This window comes from Lactuca virosa, chromosome 4, assembly GCF_052849685.1.
Source record: "Lactuca virosa cultivar CGN04683 chromosome 4, Lactuca_virosa_CGN04683_v6, whole genome shotgun sequence".
In the NCBI taxonomy this organism is placed as follows: Eukaryota; Viridiplantae; Streptophyta; class Magnoliopsida; order Asterales; family Asteraceae; genus Lactuca; species Lactuca virosa.
The window spans coordinates 292,424,041-292,445,040 of record NC_136429.1 but is presented as its reverse complement, the minus strand read 5'-3'; the positions used below and the strand labels follow the sequence as shown (position 1 = coordinate 292,445,040).

At 33.3% G+C, this 21,000-nt stretch overlaps 4 protein-coding genes across 5 annotated transcripts; 2 read left to right on the top strand and 2 right to left on the bottom strand.

Annotated features, from left to right (window-relative positions):
- Positions 1 to 1,283: 1,283 nt before the first annotated feature.
- On the top strand, positions 1,284 to 6,142 carry LOC145108385 (Leucine carboxyl methyltransferase). The gene is made up of 2 exons (XM_079045403.1): positions 1,284 to 1,817; positions 5,442 to 6,142. Exons 1-2 carry the CDS (start codon positions 1,445 to 1,447, stop codon positions 6,053 to 6,055), a joined length of 987 nt encoding a protein of 328 aa, XP_078901529.1. The 5' UTR covers positions 1,284 to 1,444; the 3' UTR covers positions 6,056 to 6,142.
- A 41-nt stretch (positions 6,143 to 6,183) lies between these two features.
- LOC145108386 (plasma membrane fusion protein) lies at positions 6,184 to 7,783 on the bottom strand. 2 transcript variants are annotated; one of them, XM_079045405.1, is made up of 6 exons: positions 7,397 to 7,783; positions 7,192 to 7,299; positions 6,971 to 7,095; positions 6,639 to 6,739; positions 6,487 to 6,546; positions 6,184 to 6,348 (listed from the first exon to the last, which is right to left on the bottom strand). In XM_079045405.1, the coding sequence occupies exons 1-6, from the start codon at positions 7,650 to 7,652 to the stop codon at positions 6,264 to 6,266; spliced, it is 735 nt and encodes a 244-aa protein (XP_078901531.1). In that variant the 5' UTR covers positions 7,653 to 7,783; the 3' UTR covers positions 6,184 to 6,263. The 2 variants fall into 2 exon arrangements, with proteins under 2 accessions (XP_078901531.1, XP_078901530.1); XM_079045404.1 differs by having other exon boundaries at positions 6,971 to 7,098; positions 7,397 to 7,782.
- A 4,056-nt stretch (positions 7,784 to 11,839) lies between these two features.
- Positions 11,840 to 14,827, top strand: LOC145108383 (forkhead-associated (FHA) domain-containing protein). The gene is made up of 6 exons (XM_079045402.1): positions 11,840 to 12,354; positions 12,444 to 12,631; positions 12,769 to 13,869; positions 13,954 to 14,077; positions 14,144 to 14,403; positions 14,484 to 14,827. Exons 1-6 carry the CDS (start codon positions 12,057 to 12,059, stop codon positions 14,691 to 14,693), a joined length of 2,181 nt encoding a protein of 726 aa, XP_078901528.1. The 5' UTR covers positions 11,840 to 12,056; the 3' UTR covers positions 14,694 to 14,827.
- A 1,825-nt stretch (positions 14,828 to 16,652) lies between these two features.
- Positions 16,653 to 20,574, bottom strand: LOC145108382 (putative LRR receptor-like serine/threonine-protein kinase At2g16250). Its single transcript, XM_079045401.1, has 4 exons — positions 18,069 to 20,574; positions 17,776 to 17,904; positions 17,620 to 17,642; positions 16,653 to 17,490 (listed from the first exon to the last, which is right to left on the bottom strand). The coding sequence occupies exons 1-4, from the start codon at positions 19,934 to 19,936 to the stop codon at positions 16,925 to 16,927; spliced, it is 2,586 nt and encodes an 861-aa protein (XP_078901527.1). The 5' UTR covers positions 19,937 to 20,574; the 3' UTR covers positions 16,653 to 16,924.
- Between the last annotated feature and the right edge of the window lie 426 nt (positions 20,575 to 21,000).

The window sequence follows — 21,000 nt, the reverse complement described above, 5'->3', positions numbered from 1 at the left end:
CACAAATGATATTAGGGTTTTTCAGGGACGTTTGAAGGTGAAGGAGGGTGTTAAAGGTGAGGTTCAAAGGAGTTAAGGATGTTTATATAGGGCTCAAGTCTGATTTTTTGGGTTTGAACATGCTGACACGTACGCCCAGTGTACGTGCTGCCCCTCCGCGTTCCTCCTCACCAAGTACGCTAAGCGTACTCTTAAGTACGCCCAGCGTACTTAAGGGTCTCTTATGCCAATATCAAGATACTTCAAGGGCTATAAGGTCATACCTGCTTTTGGGTGTTACAGGTACCTTCTCTTCTTGGAGCCATGTAGCCTATGGTACTTGTGGTATTGCTGTGAACCCGCCATCAAAACCGTTCGACTCCGTCCATCCTAAAAAAACTAATAGTTTGTGGGACATATATAATTGAGACATGTCTAATGTCCCATCAAAAAGTAATATTTGATTTTACATATGAAATTGTTACTTAATTATTTATAATGTTACATATAAGAAATATCAACTTACTTTAAAAAAAATATACATGAGCTCCCAAACCAATACCAAATAAACAAAAAGATAAGTTACATGCAAAAGATAGCAACCATCGGTTAAACTGACCCCCGGACGGGTATTATTATAGGATGAAGATGATAATTGAAATATGTTATATATGGTTATCATAAGTTAAATATTTAAATATGTTTTGTAGTTGATTTATACAATTACTACACATTTTTATTTTTACCCTATAAAATGTTCACTTCCTTTGTATGATATGTTATGTTGTTGGATTGTCTCTCCGACTTGATATTTTAGTACATTAAAATATCCGACGATGAAAAAGGTATATCGATAGCTAAGGAGTTGCTAGGGTATTGTTTGTTTACAATCCCTATCCATTAGTAATTGTTGAAGAAGTCCATAGCATCCTGATTCCTAACCACCTGAAAACCACATTCTACTCCAACAAGATCAAGACAGTGTTTTACACCATTATCACCACCACCAACCATTCCTATTCCCAAAATAAAACAAAACAAAAACTGTACTTGGTGGTCGAAGACAACCAAACCACACCCCAACACATCACTTCCATTTACTCAACATGACGTCTCTCAAGATCTTTCCACACCACTTGTACTTCACGCATTAACACTTGTAACCTCAAAATAATCTCACTCTTATGGGCTCCATTGATTTGAAGCTTACTTTTTTCAGAGTGTTTGAAGAATACCAAAAGGTATAGCAAAAATGGGTGGCCTTCGTGGACTACTTCACGACCCTATGCAAACAACATGGATACGATTTAACCATTTGGTTTCATTTCAAATTTCATGTGTATTGTGTGGCTATCTCTTTTTCCCTTATCCCTTAGCTATAAATTATATATATATATTTCCAACATTACCCTTCTTCTTCCCTATCTCCCTCTATTTACTCTTTCAAAACCCAACCGCCATAAACATGGCGTACGAACAAAATGGCAGACTTCCCGACCACCAAAACTGGCCGCGGCCGGAGCTGTTGTACAGTGAAGCTCTCCGGGAGCTTCATGCAACGATTGAGAGTGATTGGGACTCGGTTAAACGATCGGCTTGTCAGACGGCGGCCGGAAGGGCACTTTGGAAGCATGTTGTGAATGATCAGCTGGCGGAGTTGTTCGCCGGAGAAACGTATTTGAACAATCTTTATGAGAAGATTAAGAATGACCGGATGAATAATGCGAGAGAAGTTTCTGGGGTGATTCTTGCTGTTCGGACTTTATGGTTTGAATCCAAGCTCGAGGCGGCTCTTGAGTCGTTTGGCGGCGGAGCTCAGGTCGTTCTTCTTGGTGCAGGTTCGTGATCAGTTTTTTTTTTTTTTTTTTGAATTCGTACGTTAGTTTGTACTGATCGCATAACAATTTGTACTTTTGTTTCTAATTTAATATGCTATAAATGGCATGATGATATTGACACGGATATCTGCAATAGTATGAATATGTGTCGGAGAGGACGTCAAACAAAATGCTAACTTGTTATGTTATGTTAACTCTAGTTTTTAGAGATTAAACCACTAAGAAATTTTGTTATGGTTTATTGTGCTAAATATTGTATATGATGATCACTAGTTATAGAATGCTAAATTGATATTTAATGTTGTTTATTATGTTAATAAGTGTTAAGATTTTGGGCAAAATCTAGAAAAGCATAAGCTACTTTAATTTAACCATTAAAGTATTTACTTCTTTAATTATTATTATTATTATTATTTTTTTTCTTTCATTAAAAGTTTCTACTATCACAAATATTATCATAATTAAATATAAAATACATTAATTATAAGAAATATTACAATAATTAAATATAAAATATATTAATAATCTTCATAATAATTATATTTTATATTTAATTATGTTAATATTTTTTATAATTAATACTTCCTACGACATCTCCAACTCACTCCCAAACTCCTCTATTTTTTCCTCAATTTCTTCCCCAATTCTCCTCTAATCCTACTCCATTTTCATCTCCATTTTTTGTGATATGAATAGTATTCCCTCATATTTGGGGGAATACTATTCATATCTCCAAAAATAGGGTTAAAGTTTCGGTTGTAAATTTTAGTCCCTCTCATTTTTATTTTACATAATTCTAGTTTATTTTTATCTACTAATTATAATTTAAATGCAATATTTAATATTTGTAATATCATGTTATATACTAATTTATATTAATTAATCATAAATATAGAGTTTAATATTTATTTATCGAATTCATATTAAAAAAAATTTAATATATACTAAAGACTTGAAATATGGTAACATAACTTATAAAATATTGTAATCAAATACGGTCGTGATCTTGATATATTTATTATAAATGTAACTTTATTTATTTAATAATTATTTATAATAAAGTAATAATTAATTTAAATTTATAAAATGTAAATATGATAATATAATTTATAATATTTTGTAATGAAAAAATATAATATATATTTGTTAAAATCTAGTTAGCAGAGGGATGTATTTGACAATATATATAAGTTATAAAAATAATATATATAAGTTATAAAAATGGAATATTGTAAGAATATACTTTTTTGGATAAAAAAATAAGATAAAAATTAGAGTAGAGTTGGAGATGAAACACTATTTACCTCATTCTTTACCGATTTACGGGGGAAATGAAGATAGGTTGGAGATGATCTTATATGTGTCTCAATTTAACACAACATTCATACCAAATGGAGTATTAAAGTTGTTCCAACTTAATATTGTATTGCATCAAATTTGGTGTCCATCCTATAAAATAATACCAAATTATAGTTTTATGCTATTTATTAATATCAAATATATTAAGATAAATTGATTCATTAACTTTGAACTTTGTTATTTTTAGTTAGAGAAATTAAATATTCTCCTACTTTTTGTTTTTATTTTTCTTTCTACCCATTTAAGATGATGAGAAGTGTATAAATTTAACATTCAATCAAATTTAAATTAAATTAAATGATATTTGTCACCATCTAAAATAGGTAAGAAGATAGTAGGCACAAAAAATAAGAAAATATTTAATTTATCTTTTAGTTTATTGTAAGTTGTAAGCATAAACTAATAAATATACGGGTTATGTTTTAAAACTATATAACTTAAATAAAAACGAATATACCTCTAGAATATATATATATATATATATATATATATATATATATATATATATATATATATATATATATATACTAGGGATAATGACTTAATCAGGTAATTTATTTTTTTATTTTGTGCACATCTAGTTATTGAAATTCTTTTGTTCATATTTGACCATTTAAGTTGTTTTTTTCCCACATGCGGTCCTTATAACCGGTTACTCCAAGTTAAACCGAAAAAAATAACTTAATAGGATCATATAATTTTCATTTTGTACACATTTAGTTCTTAATATTTTTGTACACATTTAGTCTTTATGACCAGTTTCTTTAGGTTTTGCTCACGACATCCTACGTGGGACAATTATTAATGAAGTGTTTTTATACGTTGTTCGTCCCTTACTTATATCAGTAACTTAATTCATGAATCGGTCAAATAATGTTGGTGTCTTAGTTTTCTTCAAGTAGAATATGTCTTCGGCTTTGGTTTCATTTATCTCCATAGCATACAACGAGATTCCTTGTCTTGAAAATGCAAATTCGAGTTGGGAGGAAGCAATTACATAGAATCTCGTTGTATGTTATGGAGATAGATGAAAACTTTTGCTAGTGTGTTCTTTTGTCTTGGTAGTCCAAATTCGAGTTGGGAGGAAGCAATAAAAAAGAATATCGTTGTTTGCTATGGAGATAAATGAAACCAAAGGCGAACACATCTTTTGCTTGGAGAAAACTAAAGCACTAACATTATTTAACCAATTCGTGAATCAGATTACTGATATAAGTGCGGAACGAGCCACATATGAAAACACCTCCTTGATTGTCCCAAGTAGGATGCTGTGAGCACAATCCGAAGAAACCGGTCATAAATTAAATGTGTATAAAAACATTAAAGACTAAATGTATATAAAATGGAAAAATATATTACCCTATTAAGTCGTTTTTTTTGCTTAACCTAGAGTTGCCGGTTTTAAGGATCAGATGTGTAAGAAAAATAAAAAAAATAAAAAAAAATAAAAAAAACAAGTTAAATGGTCAAATATAGACAAAAATTTTCAATGACTAAATGTATTAAGAATGAAAAATACATTATCTTATTAAGTCATTATCCCTTTATACAATTGTTATCAAGTCGTTGTAGAAAATGGTATTAAGATGGTGTTTGGGATTGCTTTTTGAAACAATTTATTAATTTATTGGGTTTTTTTTTAAAGAATTTATTGGGTTTTTTCAAAAAGCCAACAAATTAAAAAGATGTTTAGAGGGGAGAAAAAACTTTTCAATTTGAATTCTCGATAAGGTTGAAATCACACGTTTTAAGAAGTTACAAATAGCTGATTTTTCGAAAAAATCATAAGTCAATAAGTCATTTTTGGGTCATTTTACATATAAAAGCTAGCCAAACATTTTTTTAACTTATTGACTTACTAATTTTTCCCATTACAAAAACTAATCCAAACATTTTTTTATAAACGCATTAAAAAAAGTCATAAGTCATTTTACATATATAAGCTAGCCAAATATTTTTTAGTTTATTTACTTATTAACTTTTGCTGTCCCAAACACCCCTATGAGTTGATCATCTTAAAAAGGCCATTGTTTATTGTAAATATTAAAAACACAATGTATTTTTACCGTTTTATCCATTTAACCGCTGAACTATTTTACCCCATGTCAGTATAAAATGTACTAAACAACAACTTGGCAACATACTTTCACCGGTTTATCGATTTCACAACATACACTATAGATTTAAGTCTTTTAACACTAAAGTATTTTTAAAAAATATATAAATTTGGAGAGTATTCATGTTATTTTGTCTGCTTACATACAGGAATGGACACAAGGGCATACCGATTGAACTGCTTAAAAGAAAGCGATGTTTACGAAATAGACTTCCCAGAAGTCTTGGAAATGAAAGAGACGTTACTTCAAACAGCAATAAACAACTCCATAAACCCACAATCAAAATCCCTCACAAGAATAGCAGCAGATATGAGAGAAGAAGACTGGTTCAAAAAGCTTCAATCATCAGGCTTCATTCCCGAAAAAAACACAGTCTGGATTCTTGAAGGAATCATCTATTATCTCCCTCATTCACAAGCCATGGGAGTATTGAAAACAATAGCAGACAATTGCAGCCTCACAAAAACCGTTTTGTTAGCCGATTTCATGAACAAACAATCAACAACACTTTCGAGTTCTAACTTTCATTTCTACAGTGATTGGCCTGATCATTTGCTACCTACTTTAGGGTTTTCTGAGGTGAATCTTTCCCAAATTGGGGATCCGGATGCTGATTATGGGTTGTTACATGACCCGCTTAATTTGTTTAATAAATTGAGAGGGGTACCGAGGTCATTTCAGAACCACCCCGATGATGGAACGCCTTGCTGTCGGTTGTATTTGGTGCAAGCTTCCGGTTCACCTAAAACTATTTCTTCGTGAATTTTTTTTTTTTATTATATTTATATTTATATTTATATTTATACAAAGTTTTTATATTTATGTTAGGTTTGTTGGTGTTGATGTTGATGTGATTGATTCTTTAAAGGAGTAATAAAAAATATATAATGTTATCACAAGAAACACATCAATCTTGGTATTAAGAGTTTCTTGAAAACATGAGGAAAATTCAAGAAAGTAACTGAATGAGTTAAATTTCAAGACAATCTTTGACACCCTGTTCGAATTTGTTGAGGGAAGATATGGTGTCCATTAGTGCATCTGCCACCTTTTGTCTGTAGAAAAGTAACGTATAAGAAATTAACAATGTACTTTACTAATTTTACTAATATAGGAAATTTACTTTTTTTTTTTTTACCTATAATTGCAATATAAACACTATGCAAAACTGTATTACATGTTTGAAAAATTACCTGTCAGATACAAGCTGAGGGGTAGTTCCATTTGTGACACTATTAAGAGAACTAAAAGACCTGAAATTATTGTAAAAAAAATAAAGGACCAGTGTTGTTGATTGTATTTTAAAGTCGAGAAATCATACATATAACTTGTAAGAAATAATCACCTTTCAAGATCGTTGAGCTTAGTCTCAGCCTCTATTTTTGTTGGATCCTTGTCATCAAGCAGTGAAGCTGCATTTTTTAGGACCAATTTGAATGTGCAAACCTGCAAGTTGAAATGGTGATTCCATTGCATTTTTATCCATTCAGTTGAAGATTATAATAAGCAGTTTGCAAACAGAAAAGAAAAGGAAGGTGGTATTCTATTAAAAATGGCGGATTAATGTGATCAACAGCTGAATCCCCTTATAAACTCAAAGTAACAATGAGAGATGAAATAGTTCAAGTATCTTGTTAGAACTGAAGGAATTAGGGAAATAGGGAAATAGAGAAAAACCTCAACGCCAGTATTAGATTGAAAAGTAACAATGGAATTCCTTTCCTGAGGAATACAGTCTCTAGAAGCCGATATAAGCAGCCGTTGAACTTCTTCCAAGTCTTTTTCCGGTGAAGTTCCACTAGCTGCTGGCGAATCACAATTCACATCAATCAATTTCAGAACAAATTCAAATTCAATCTAATCAATACCAAAGAAATTAACCAATTTCAGAACAGTACTGATTATGAGGTATGCAGCCTGGAGACTGTTGCGAGAGGCATCAATCGGAGCTAATAGATACTTGGATGCCTTCTTCTTTTGTTCTCTCAGCCAATCCTTTGGTCCTGCTGAGATAATTTAACATATCATATCAATGAGTAGACAAATTGATCCGAAAAAACGATCGAGTAATCGAGAAGCGAGCATGAATCGAAGTTCACGTACAAATGCCGAAGGAGAATGCGGTGGCGACAGGAGGTTGATGGATGAGTGAAACTATGGATGTTAGAATGACGCCGGCGGCAGCCTTTCTGCGAGTGGTCGGAACGAGGCTGAAAGAAGATGAGGATTGAGTTTGAGAATGAGAATGAGGTGGTTGTTTGGGGTCGGAAAGTGGTGATGGTTGCGGGGACTTTGGCGGGAATACGGCGGTGAGAATGGTGGTGGAGGGGATAAGGGTAGATATTGGCGGTGGTGACATCTTTGCGGGTGGTGTTATAGAATATCGAATTATTTATTTTTGGAAATTGATGGATATTTTATTGAAAAAGAGGAGGTCGATATTTTATTGGAATTATTGATAAAACTTTGTTGTTAAAGTTTTGGTTTGTAGCTCTTTAGTTCTTTGAATTCAAATCGTGTTAAATTATGTTTTAAAGTTTTTCAGATGTGTTGATTTAGTCATTGGGACGTCTATCTCAAGCTTTATGGCTTTATGTTGCATATAGTTTAAAATATAGAGAAATTTATTTCGTATCTTTATAAACTTTAAATATCATTTTTATATTCTTACATATTTTTTAAACAACAAATCTAATCTAATCGTAACTACTCTTAAATTCCACTATATCCATGAAGGGACTTGAACCCTCAACCGTAATGAGAGAGGCAACACCGGATACCGCTTGACTAGAGGTAAAAAAAAACTACAAAAATATTAGACAAAATTATAAAAATGGTCCCTGTGGTTTGCCAATAGTAACAAACTTAGTCTCTATCTATTTTTTGATGCGTTTGGCCCTTGTGGTTTGTAAAAGTTACATTGGAGGTCCTTTTTCATAACACTGTCAGTTTGTAACCGTTTGGAGTCATTAATGTGGGGGTATATTCGTCTTTTTATGTTTGGCGCTCATTTAAGATGAGATTAGGCAGTGATACGTCATTAAGCTATCCTCTGATTAACCAGAGTCCAAGAAACCCCCCCTCATCTCCACTTCACTTTAGCTTACTGATCATCTTGACGATCTTCATCCTTCATCCCTCGCATCCGATTTTAGGGTTTATCAACTAAAAATGGTACCGTATATGTGGAATTTACGTGGTCCTCATACGATTGCACCCGACCTTGATAAAGATTACAATGAGTTGTTTAATCTTTTGTTTGATGTTTCTTTGTTTGTATATTCAAAGCTCATCGATTTTTCTTTTTCAGATGGTCACGACAATTTCTTCACTTTAACGATACATCATGGTGGATTTTTTACAAAGTTCCCTGGAGGAAAGTACGTCAAGGGAAGGTTGGCATTCTTTGACTTTTTTGACACTGATCTTTTTTCAGTTCATGATCTAAATGACATGATTCGTGAGATAGGGTATTCTAAGGATGACACAATGTACTATCATTATAGAATTCCTAATCTAGACTTAGATTTTGGATTGAAGGCTCTAGGAAATGATCAAGATGTTATATCTATGGCTCAATATGTCCCTCAAAACAGAGTGATTAATGTGTACGTTGAACATGGTTCTACAAGACTTCACACTTACTTCATGTCCCCAAGTAAAGTTGTTATTGAGCAACTGGATGATTATCCTTCTCCTGAACTTAATAGGATTAGGCCCAAGAAGAAAGGAATTGGTTCTTGTAGCAAGAAATTAGACATGAATGTCCCACTTAAAGAATTAGCTAATTAAGCACAGAGAGAAGATGATGTGTATGATTTTTCCATGTCCCTAGTTCCTTTTGAGCCAAACAAACAAGATGTGGTTAATGAGTTTAAGGGTGATTCGTATTTCCCTGTACCAAAAGAAACTGATACAATGCAAGAAATTACAGTTGATATTAATTGCCAGGATCATAGGAAAATACTAGATGATTTTGAGCCTTTTAGTAGTGATGGATATCACAATATGGGTGAGTTTGAAAGAGAGGTTGAAGTTGAAGAAGAATAGGATGAACAAGATGAACAAGGGCACACAGAGGATTCAAAAAGATGATTCAGAAGAGCATACAGAAGAAGAGGATGATTCTGACTACATTGTTGACCCAGAAGCTATTTTAGATGACTGGGAGGTTGATATGAGAGAGTTTAATAGTTGTGTGGATGAGGTTGAATGGTTTGGACAATGACAAAACATAGAATTAGATTTAAACCAAGATGATGATTTTGGTGTGATCAACAATGATGAGTTTGAAAGTGCAGGATATGAGGAAGACCTAAGGAAGAGAATGTTAAAAAACATGAATAAGAAGGTGCCTTGTTCTTCTGGGGTAGTTCATGTTACACCATTTTTTGTGGGTCAAGGTTTTAAAACCAAAAAGGATATACAGGGTCACATGAATATGCTTTCAATAAAAACAAGGAGGGCCCTACACATGGCCAAAAATGAAAAATTGAGAGTAAGAGTAAAATGTAAAGGGGTAGTTCCAGATTCCACTGGTGGTGGGCCCTCCACTGTAAGTAAAGTAACATCGAAGGGCAAAACTGTAATTTCACAAAAAGATTCTTGTCCTTTTGCTATTCAGATATCTAGATCTACCCCAGAACATGTCAAGAAGCGACCACGTCGTGGCGACGAAGACAATTGTGAACCAATGTAGATACCATGACGTGGTGGAGGACCAGCCACATCGTGGAGAAGAGGCATAACGACCAAAACGTTGTTTTTTCAAGGCTAAACATATTCAATTTCGAACAAGGCAAATTTCTATACTTTTAATACAATTTTAAAACAAAAACCCTACACATACAAACCCTAACATGCTCAAATGATAAAGTCTAAGCACAATAGACTTGAGTTAAAACGTTCTGATACCACTGATGGGTTTCGAGCCTCATTAGATAAAAAAAGCAGCGGAAACATAAACAAATATGATCTAAACTCGAAATGTATGGATCTAAACTCAAACAATCTATGTAACTTGTAGAACACAATGGTTAGAAAACATATCTTTGATTTCTTAGTTGGTTTCTTCTTCTGACGAGCCAGTGGATTTGACTAGAGAACCCAAAGGAGAGTTCCTCTTCTGTGATCACACCTAAGACACAAAGATGAAACAGATCCAAGCAATCCTCGAACTAAGATCTTCAAACAGAATCGAAATCTCGATTATGTTCTTCGGCCACGACGTGGGAAACACCTTGCCACGTCGTGGGGACAACACTTCGGGTTCCAAATTTTGGTAGCTGAAAGGTATATTTTTCAACTATCAAAACCGGATTTGGAACCCTCTAGTTATAGGGACGTGATTTGAAACCCTAGAGATTATTAGCAAATATAATAATAATTATTTAATGAATTCAAATCATTATAGTGTATTCCATATTCCATTTATTTACTACTCCATTCGTCCCATATTTATTATCCGCTTTTGACTTTTAAAATCTTTATTCTTTAACTTTGACCTTAAATATTTTTATTTGTGTTATAAATTACTTGATGAAATTTATAACAATCAAAAGACATTTAAAACACAATCATATATTTTGTATCAAGTATCACATATCAAAAACAAAAATATTTAAGGTCAAATTTGAAGAATAAAGACTCCAAAAGTCAAAAGTGTACAATAAATATGGGACGAAGGCCGTATTAATTAATTAAACTATTAATTAATTAACAAAACAAGTCCCTCAAATAAATATCTTTTTAGATCTGCTTCATTTTTGTTCTTACGTGTAACCCAAAAGGACATTGCTATTTATAGTAATATTACCGAGCTTTGATATGGCTTTAGGCACTTATCTCCATCAGTTACAATATTATTCCACATAATAAAATATTACAAGACTAACATAACATGACCACCAAATCTATGAATAATATATACGAATTCACGATCTCGTTTCCAAAGTTTTCCTATTTAAATTCAAACATATTTCACATCTTCTCTTTTAAGAGCAAGATGAAAAGGTCACAACTAAGGTTTTCATATATTATTGAAAGACATTGCATCACAACAAGTGTCCACTCGTCGATTCAAATGTTTTCGCAATTACAGATGTCATGGTCATATACATAAGTCGTAGAATACCATTTCCTCACATTTTTCCTTTTCCACATTAATATCGTTAAGGTCGAAGTGAGTGTTGTCGTGTGTGTCGAGCTCCACCTTAGCCTTCTCCTTTGCCCACCTCAACCTTTTCCCTTGCCAAGCTTTGCCGAGGAGAGCAATACACAGTTGGTTGCTGGTGTTTACCAAGCCACATTAGCAGCAGAGCCGAGGAGAGCGACCTACTCCGTTCGACCGCCTAAGAATGGTTGTTGCTAAGTTCTTAAATTAAAAAAAAAGAAAAACTTTAATGAGAAAGTTGATTTCATCTCCCTAAAATAAGTAATTATGTACAAGGCGCAAATTTAAATAAGCAAATACTATTAAAATTTTAATATTTATAAGTCTATTACATAAAAATGGTGAAAGAATTTTCTTATTGGTAAAGACACAAGGCAAACTCATTTCTATGTTCAAAAGGATGACAAAGAAGGATACCAATTCCTACTCCATTTTGAATTTCAAATCTTCATGAACCCTTCTCATAATGTATTTGTGCCGTTTCAAAACCATCGTCAACGGTAGTATTTTCATTGAAAAATACAACACTCTCTTTGATTTCAAGAAGACACGAAGAACATTATCAGTCTCTTTGATTTCAAGAACCCAGCCATGTATGAGGACAAAGAGATCCACATTCAGGTGAAGAAAACTCCGGCATTCACTGTACTGAAGAACGGTTCCATCCTCAAGAACATCTTTCTTTTACGTAAACCACCTCCCTTCTCCACCGAACAACCTGCAGCCGGAACATCATCGATAAATCACGACTCCGATGAAGAAATTTTGCTTGTTGGACGACACCCAGATTGCAACATTACTCTGGAGCACCCTAGTATCAGCAGATATCATCTCCGTATCCACTCAAATCCGTCTTCACATACGCTCTCAATAGTTGACCTATCATCAGGTAAAATCGTTTAATCTTCTTTGATTATATTGTATTGGGATTGGGGGAAATGATTCATTACTATCTATTTGATATTGTTAAAATCGTAGTTCACGGAACATGGGTGTCGGGGAAGAGAATTGAACCAGGGGTTTCCGTGAAACTGAAAGAGGGAGACACGGTGAAGATGGGTGGTTCAAGCAGGGTTTACGAGCTGCATTGGGTCCCACTGAGCCAAGCTTTCGATGTTAATGATCCATTCGTGCCTCACACCTTCAGAAAACAAGAAGAAACACAGGTATCTATCAGTATTCTTACTCTTTTCGATTAAAATTATCCGAAGTTCACGATTGTGATGCGTAAATATGTCTGCCTGCAAGCTGTTCGATGAATTGCCTCTTTATGTTTGTTCTTTCTTTTTCTTGATTTATATAGGATGAAAGTTGCTCGTATGATCTTGAGACACATTCCTCTAATGAGGATTTGGAGAATTCGGAATTTTCATTTTCCAACACGAATCTTCATTCTTCCTTGGAGAAATTGAACCCATCGACATATTCAGCACCAAACTACTTAAATTCTTCATGTGATGAGACTGAGGTAGAAGAACACATGACTCCATCTAAAACAGGCAACCAAAATGGTGAAATCTTTAGCTCAAAAGCTGGAATAGAAAATCAATCCCATGAGATCACCAATGAAGAACAGTTTTCTGTGCTTAACAACTCAAAAGCTGATGAGTTTGATACAGAACACTCAAGCCCATGGAGAACAGACAATGGAAGTGATGAAATCTTTGCCATTCTTTCAGTTCAAGCTCCAGTTATTGTCCCTGAATCTATATCTGCAACAGAGATTTCTGACAATCTAAAGAAATTAGATCAATCAAATTCATTGAGGATCTGTTCAGAATCTTCCATTGATAATGAAGAAGATGAAATCTTTAGCACTGTTTCTATTCAAGCACCAATTGTTGTCTCTGAATCTTTATCTGAAACAGAGATCTTTGATAGCATAAACAAACCAGAAGATCTTTCTGTGGCTCTTTTTGATGCTATTGAAACCCATGAAGAAGAAGAAGAAATAGCAAGAGGCAATGAGATTAATATATGCACTGATGAATCAGATTCTATGGTTTTTTGCACATCATTCATTTCAAAACAAGATGTAGATATGGGTGTCAGATTTGAATCAGTAAATCATGAAATTATGAAGAAAGAATCGAATTTTTTGGACCTTTTGGATGAAACAGACATGGATCAAGAAACAAGTTTTACTCCAGAAATATCAAGAGCCAATGAAGATTCAAGGACTCTTTTTGATAGTTTAAATGGAAAGGAAATGGAGTTTTTTACACCAGATAAAGAGAACAAGGATCCCAATGCTTGTTTAATGAAATCTTTGAGAAAATGGAAGGAAGATGAATGTAAAGGATCAAACATCTGTGCAATGTTGAAGGAAGCTGTCAGTGAGGGTAGAAAAGACATTTTTGATGTGTCAGAGTATGATGATGAAAAGGGCATTGATTCATCTAATGTAAGTTTACTTTTACTTTCATATCATGTCATTATTTATAATTTACCCTTAGTAATTGGCTCTTTATTTCATTAAAACTTTCAGGGAGGAGAAAAGAAAAGATGGAATATGATACTAGACACTAATACCCTTCTTCACAAAGAGTCTTTAAAGCATTTGAAACTCCTACAAGGCCTCAAAGGGACTCAACTTTTCATACCCAAAATCGGTAAATAAACATATAAGATTATGATGTTATTGTCATATAAATCTACTAACAATTTTCTTCAATCAGTGTTAAAGGAACTAAAGGAAATAAAGAGGCAACATGATCATGATTTCTTCAACATAACTACAAAAAAGGTTTCTTTAGCATTGAAATGGATTGACGAATGTATGATGACTACAAAATGGTGGATTCACATGGAAGATGATGAAATTGAAACAGAAATTAAAGTTCTTGAAACTGCTATTCAGTTATGCAAAGAAAGTAAAGATAAAAAGGTTATCATTCTTAGCAATGATGTTTCACTCAAGATCACATCCATGGCAGAAGTAAGTCTTTTTTTTTTTTTTACTCCATGGTTGCTTGTTTTAGTTGGTTTGTGTTCATGTAAGTGTGTTCTTTTTTTAAGGGAATTATGTGTGAAGAAGCAGAAGAGTTTTATAGGAGCTTGGTGAATCCATTTTCAGAGAGGTTTATATGGGATGGGAGTTTGGCAAGAGGACTTACTTGGTCATGTGTAGATGATGATGTTTTGAGAGAAAAATACTTGGGATTTGGTGTAAATGTGTCAAATAGGTTTAAGGGTTTGAAGTTTTTGGCACGTTTAACAACTTTATAAAATACTTTACTTGTGATTTTCCTGTTATATGATGATTCATGTATCATTAGTTTATGATTCAATGTATCTCTAGTGGTTTGAATTTGATGGGCTAAATGAAAGATATAGCATTGTATTTTCAATTATTTGTAGTATATAGTATATAGCAAGCATCCTACTTCATTTCTTGTAGCGATTTTCATATTGTACCCATTATTGTTACTTTTTATTATATTTAGTAAATACACATTATTATTATTATTATTATGGTTATTATAGTTAAAGTAACAAAATTACATAAACTAATGGATATCATGTTTGAAAACTTGATGACATTAAGATGAAGATAATAACTTTTAACATTTAAAATAAAAAACAAAAGACAAAAACAATAATAAACGAAATGGTCTATAGTATATTGATGCTTTATAATCGTAGAACAAAAAAAATACATGGTTAGTCCGAACGAAGAAAGAACGCAGATAGTCCATGTTAATTATCAAACGACAAGAACTATTAGTAAGAGCAAGAATTGTTACTAAGAGCAATTCATTATTACTAAGGACGTTGATATATTGATATATGAAGAGTCATATCATTATTATTAAGATATCTCTTCAACTTAACTAACAAAAGGTAATTTATATAAATGGTCCCTAAAGTTATTTTTTTTATATAAATGGTCCCTAGAGCTAAAGTCATTGTTAAAATTATTATTATTATTATTATTATTATTTTTTATGTCTGGGATTAAACCTATGACCTTATAGTTAAAAACATCTTGTTAGCCAAGTGGGCTAGCCCAACTTGTATTAAAGTCATTGCTATTAACATATGGATTATCGTGACGAAAAAAATAACTCAATAATAATGCAAACGAAAAATAACACATTCATAGTCCGGACGAAAACAATTACATAGGGATAGTCGGAACGAAAAAAATAACACATGGATAGTTCGAACGAAAAACAAAAATACAATTATATATAAAATCAGTTTTTCTAAAACACAAATAATCAAAAACAAAATGATATAATAATAATAATAATAATAATAATAATAATAATAAAACAAAAGACAAAAGACAAAAACAAGAAAATGACAAAAACATCAAATTAAAATGAGTTTATTTATGTTAAATCACGAGGGGTTTTTATTTAAGTCAAATCAGGGATATGCAAAACAATACTTGAAAATATAAAATAAAAGAAAGGATGTTATTTCTTGCATTTAACATGTGGTTTGATTGCTTATGTTGATCTTTCTTCCATTTTTTTTATCTGATATACGATTTCATCGAACAAGAATTTGGGCTCCTTGTGTGGAGTAAAAATCTCGCCCGATCTTCATCTATATCACCGATATCATTTTCTAATTCTCATGAACATTCATTGAGCATTTGGTTCACATTTTGTTTTTAGAAGAAATGAAATTTGTTAAAGAAATTTTAATACCAATGATATTCAATCACATTCTTTTGCTATCTATAAAAGAAACTGGAATGTAGATTATGTTAAAGAAAGAGTGTGCATGTGTTTTAACGGGTCTACATGACACTTTTGTCTTTTAATGAAACAACGAATGAAATTCAATCTCTAGGAATGATCAGATCCCTTAAACATGTTTTTTGACACCTAAACACAACACATTATGGAATTTGAGATTCTAACTCCCAAGTACCATTTAGGGTTACATGCAAGAATAACAACATACTTTCATCAATATGTTGATGACAAGATCCTACTTTCTTTTCTTCCTATTACATCATTATACCTTGAAAATTCCATTATCCAAATAGAATACAACTTTAACAGTCATAATCGGATACTTTTTCAAAATACAATGTCCTAACAAAAAAAATAAAATATTGGATGTACAATGCTATAACTAGGTAGATATTTCAAGGGATACCAAATCTTAACAAGATGAGTACAATGATATAACATAAAGAAATGAAAGTATGGTGCCAAAATACACAAATAAAAGAAAGTACATTATCATTTCTTGCATTTAGCCCTTTCATTTACTTCATATGTACTCTTATTTCTAGCACTTAGCCCCTAAATACATCTGACTTGGATTTTGTGTCAAATCAAACTTTCTAACACAATTTGATTTTGTCACAAAGCTTCACACTTTAGCAATTTACATTTCAACTTCAATGGATCTAGATCTATCACAAGCACAACAACAATAAATACATGCTTTTCAAACCACAAAATCTCATAACCATAAAAAAAATTGCTCATAATTTATCGAGTTTCATCTTGTCTTTCCACATCATTGATGTCTACTGGTTCAGGGAAAATCTCACTTGACAATCTTTTATCATTTGCACCACTCCCTTGAGAATTCTCTCTCCTTTGACCACTAACACCCTCTCTGCTCTTTTGACTTTGACTATGAACACTCCCTGAAAAGCTTTGCCTCCAACTACCAAACAAAGCAGCACTCCAAGACCTTCTAGAAGAATTATTCCTTAATCTCCCCGAACTAAAGTCTTCTTCCCTCACAACCCTAAAAGGGTTTTCCAATGCTTTTAAAATATGAGTCATTTGAGGCCTTTTTGATGCCTTTGGATTTAGACAAGATTTTGCTACTATGGCTACAGCCCACACTTCTTCCATTAAGTCTTCATCTATCACTAAAGATTGGTCAACAATCTTGGATACAAGTTCTTTGTCATAGTTGTTGATGAAAGATAATGTTTGCTCCACCCATTCATAATTATTTATTCCAATTTTGCCCGTTACAAGCTCCAGTAACACCTTTCCAAAACAATACACATCGTATGCACAAATTGGAGGTGATGATGACCCTGTTTGGTAAATAAACAAATTTACAAATATAAGTTTCAAACCGATAATGTTTCTTCATATTAGAATAGGTTATACTGTGTTTGACATGTATTGCACTGGGACTGATGTCAATCAGATCAAAATAGTACCAGAAGGAGTTGGTTCAGAGTTCCTGCAGATATACAAAGGAGAAAAAGGTATAAATATGTTTGTATGAGAAACAATAAAAAGAAAGTGAAATAAGACAATATAAAATATTATAAAAAAATAAAAGGGAGGTGAAATATTTTGTTAATAATTCTTACGATGAAATCCGCAAAAGCCTTGAGATAACATTTTGATTTTCTTCAACTCCTTGAACACAAACTTCACTCAAGCTTCCAAGACGTACATCGTATTTATCATCAAGTAAAATACTGCTTGCTTGAATATCTCTATAAATAATTAAAAAAAAAACAATAAAGTATCTGAAAAAAAAAAGTTTTTCTTCCAGCAACCCCTAAGCTGGCCCACACTGCCCTTCTTGATAAACATCATGTCAGATGTAAATCAAGTATAGAATTATTAAGTTAAAAAGAATGAAGTTGTTGAATAATACCTATGAACAATGGGAGGATTGCATTCATGATGTAGATAAGATAACCCTTCAGCAGCTCCAATAGCAATTTTTAATCTTGTGATCCAATCTAAAGATTGTAAACCAGAATCTTCCAAACTAGTAGACCTATACAAAGAATTTGAAAGATCCCCATTTGGCATGAATTTATAAACAAGAAGCTTCTCAGTTTCATGTTCCAAACAATGTCCCAAAAGTGGGACCAATCTTGTGTGCATTCCTTTACTAAACAACTCCAATTCAGACATGTAACAATCTTTTCTTGACACACGCATATCGACTCTTTTCACAACAATAGAAACTCCATCTTCTAATTTCCCTTTAAAGATGTCTCCAGTGTGTCCATGTTTCATGAGATTTGAATCACTGAAACCACTTGTGGCTTGTGAAATTTGCTCATATGAAAATGAGTCAAACATTAAGTTGACTGAAATGGTTTGACCCTTTTCGTTTCCTTCTTCTTGAACAGGTTCTACATTTGCACTTCTTTGGCTTACTGATCTTTTATTACATGGTTTAAATACTAAAAATAGTATCATAACTATGATTATAAAGATACCAAGTCCACCAAAAACTCCAGCCATAACGTATTTCAAACGGTTGTTGTTGTTGCTCTTTCTAGGGAGTTGAGGTTGCAATGGAGTTATGGGATTGGAATTGGAATCACCATTGAAAGGTAGATTTCTTAGAAGATAGAATGTTCTACAATCATCTAAGCTTCTTTGGTTTGGGATTCGAATGAAGCAGTTTCTTGATATGGAAGTTGTGTTTTCAAGATTGACATTTAAACCCTGGAGATAGTTGTTGGATAGATCGATGGAATCCAGATTAGAGACACTGGAATTCAGGATTCCGTAGAATTGATTGTTTGAGAAGTTTAAGGTGACACCAGAAGTGTTTGGAAATGCTGAGAGGTCTGGGAGATTGCCAGTGAAGTTGTTGCTTGATACATCAAGAAGGATGATATTTGGTGTGAAGTTGGAAGAAAGATTTCCACCCAAATTGTTGTTTTTAACAGATAATCTCCTCAAATTGGTTAAACGACCTAGTTCATTTGGAAATGATCCAGAGAATGAATTGAATCCAAGATCAAGGTCAACTAACTGAGAAAGGTTTCCAAGCTGTATAGGGAGAGAAGAAGCAAGACTATTGTTGGAAAGATTTAAGGATTGAAGACTAGAAAATGAACCAAAGTTCATAGGGATCGGGCCAGATAAGAAATTTGAAGATAAATCAAGAGCTGCGAGGTTCGCGAGAGCTGAAAATGAAGAGGGTATGGATCCTGTCAACATATTGAGCGACAAATTTAGAGTCGATAGTGAAGAAAGCTGCCTCAGAGAATCTGGGATAATCCCAGTAAGGGAATTATTGGCAAGAAGAAGACGATTGAGTTGATTTAGAGAACCAATTGACGAAGGAATTGGACCGAAGACTAAGCTAGACGTAAGGTCGAGCACCTGGAGTGCACTAAGATTTTGTCCTAACCAATCAGGGATTTGCCCTGGAAGAACAAATCCTGAAGAATTAAAGGTACCCAATTGGGTACATCGAACCAAGGAATCGATAGAAAAAGAAGGGGAAAGACTTCCAACACGAGTTCGTCGCAAACCGGACAAATTTATTCCGGTGACCCTGCCGTTGCTGCACTCCACCCCTGTCCAGTTGGTACATGGGTCTAACTTCCTCGGCCAGAATCTGGCTTTTATTCCTAAGGAAGCTCGAAGATCGAACAGCGCCGTTCGTTCTACACCGGAACTCAGTCGCCGCACCGTCGACTGGGTCAACACCGAGTTAACCAGCAACAGGAAGATGAAAAAGAAATGGAATAATACCTTGAGCATAGCTTCCATGATTACCCGAAACAGAAATGACCTTTAATCCATTTCAAGTGTCGAACCAGACATAATAACTCGTTCAAAACTTGAAATCTTAATCCCTGTGCGAAGTGACACTGTTTCCTGTACAGAAAGAATGACACTGCTATAATTGGAAACGCTGAAAACAAGGGCCGTTCATCATACGCCCATAACTATATGACGATTGATGTGATGGCGATGTCCGTGCAAATCATAATACCCATAACTCCTCTGTGCGCCGAGTCTGTGTGAAATTCGGGTGCAAAAAACAAACCCTTTGTTTGAATTAATTAAATGCAATTTACAAGAGGCGCGTTCTGTTGTGTATATGATAGATGTAGAAATGGGTGTAGGATATTTCTTCAAAATCTGTGTCTGTGTGTGATACGAGAGCTTTAATGGCGGAGCATTAAAGGAAGCACCATATTCTCAACAACAAAGGTGAAGAACAATAAATGGGGGTGTGGGGAAACCTCAAGAGGCTAGGAAAGAACACAACCAGATTGCTATGTGTATGTGAGAGAGAGGGGAAAGGAGGGAGAAAAGTTGCTGGTTTTGTTTTGGTGACTCGTTGACCGAAGAATGAAGGAAGAAAGTGAGCTCTTTTTCTGCATTGAGAAACAATGCTGCGTTTGCTTGTACTCTTTGGATCTTTGTTTTTGTTTGAACCCATACCAATAATTATGGTTGCCATTATCAACTAGTTTTTTCAATAGTGTTTAGAGGTTTTTAGATTTTAGTTTTTAAAATTTTTTGAAAATATTTACTTTAAAAAAATTATAATTTAAAAACTATTTTAATTAGTTTTTTTTGAAAGATTTTAGAATTTTTTTTTATTTGTAAGTTGTATATTTTAAGTAATTTTATAAATTTTAAAAACTTATAATTATTCGTGACAACCCGAAATTTCGCATTGTAAAGCCAATCAATTTAATCCAAGGTCCAACTTGCTTCGGCTACCTTTTAGCCATATTAAAGAACCGTTTAAGAGCTTCTAACCTTAGTGTAATGTATGAATGGGTGTTAGAATGTGTTTACTCGAGGTTGGAGAGATTTGA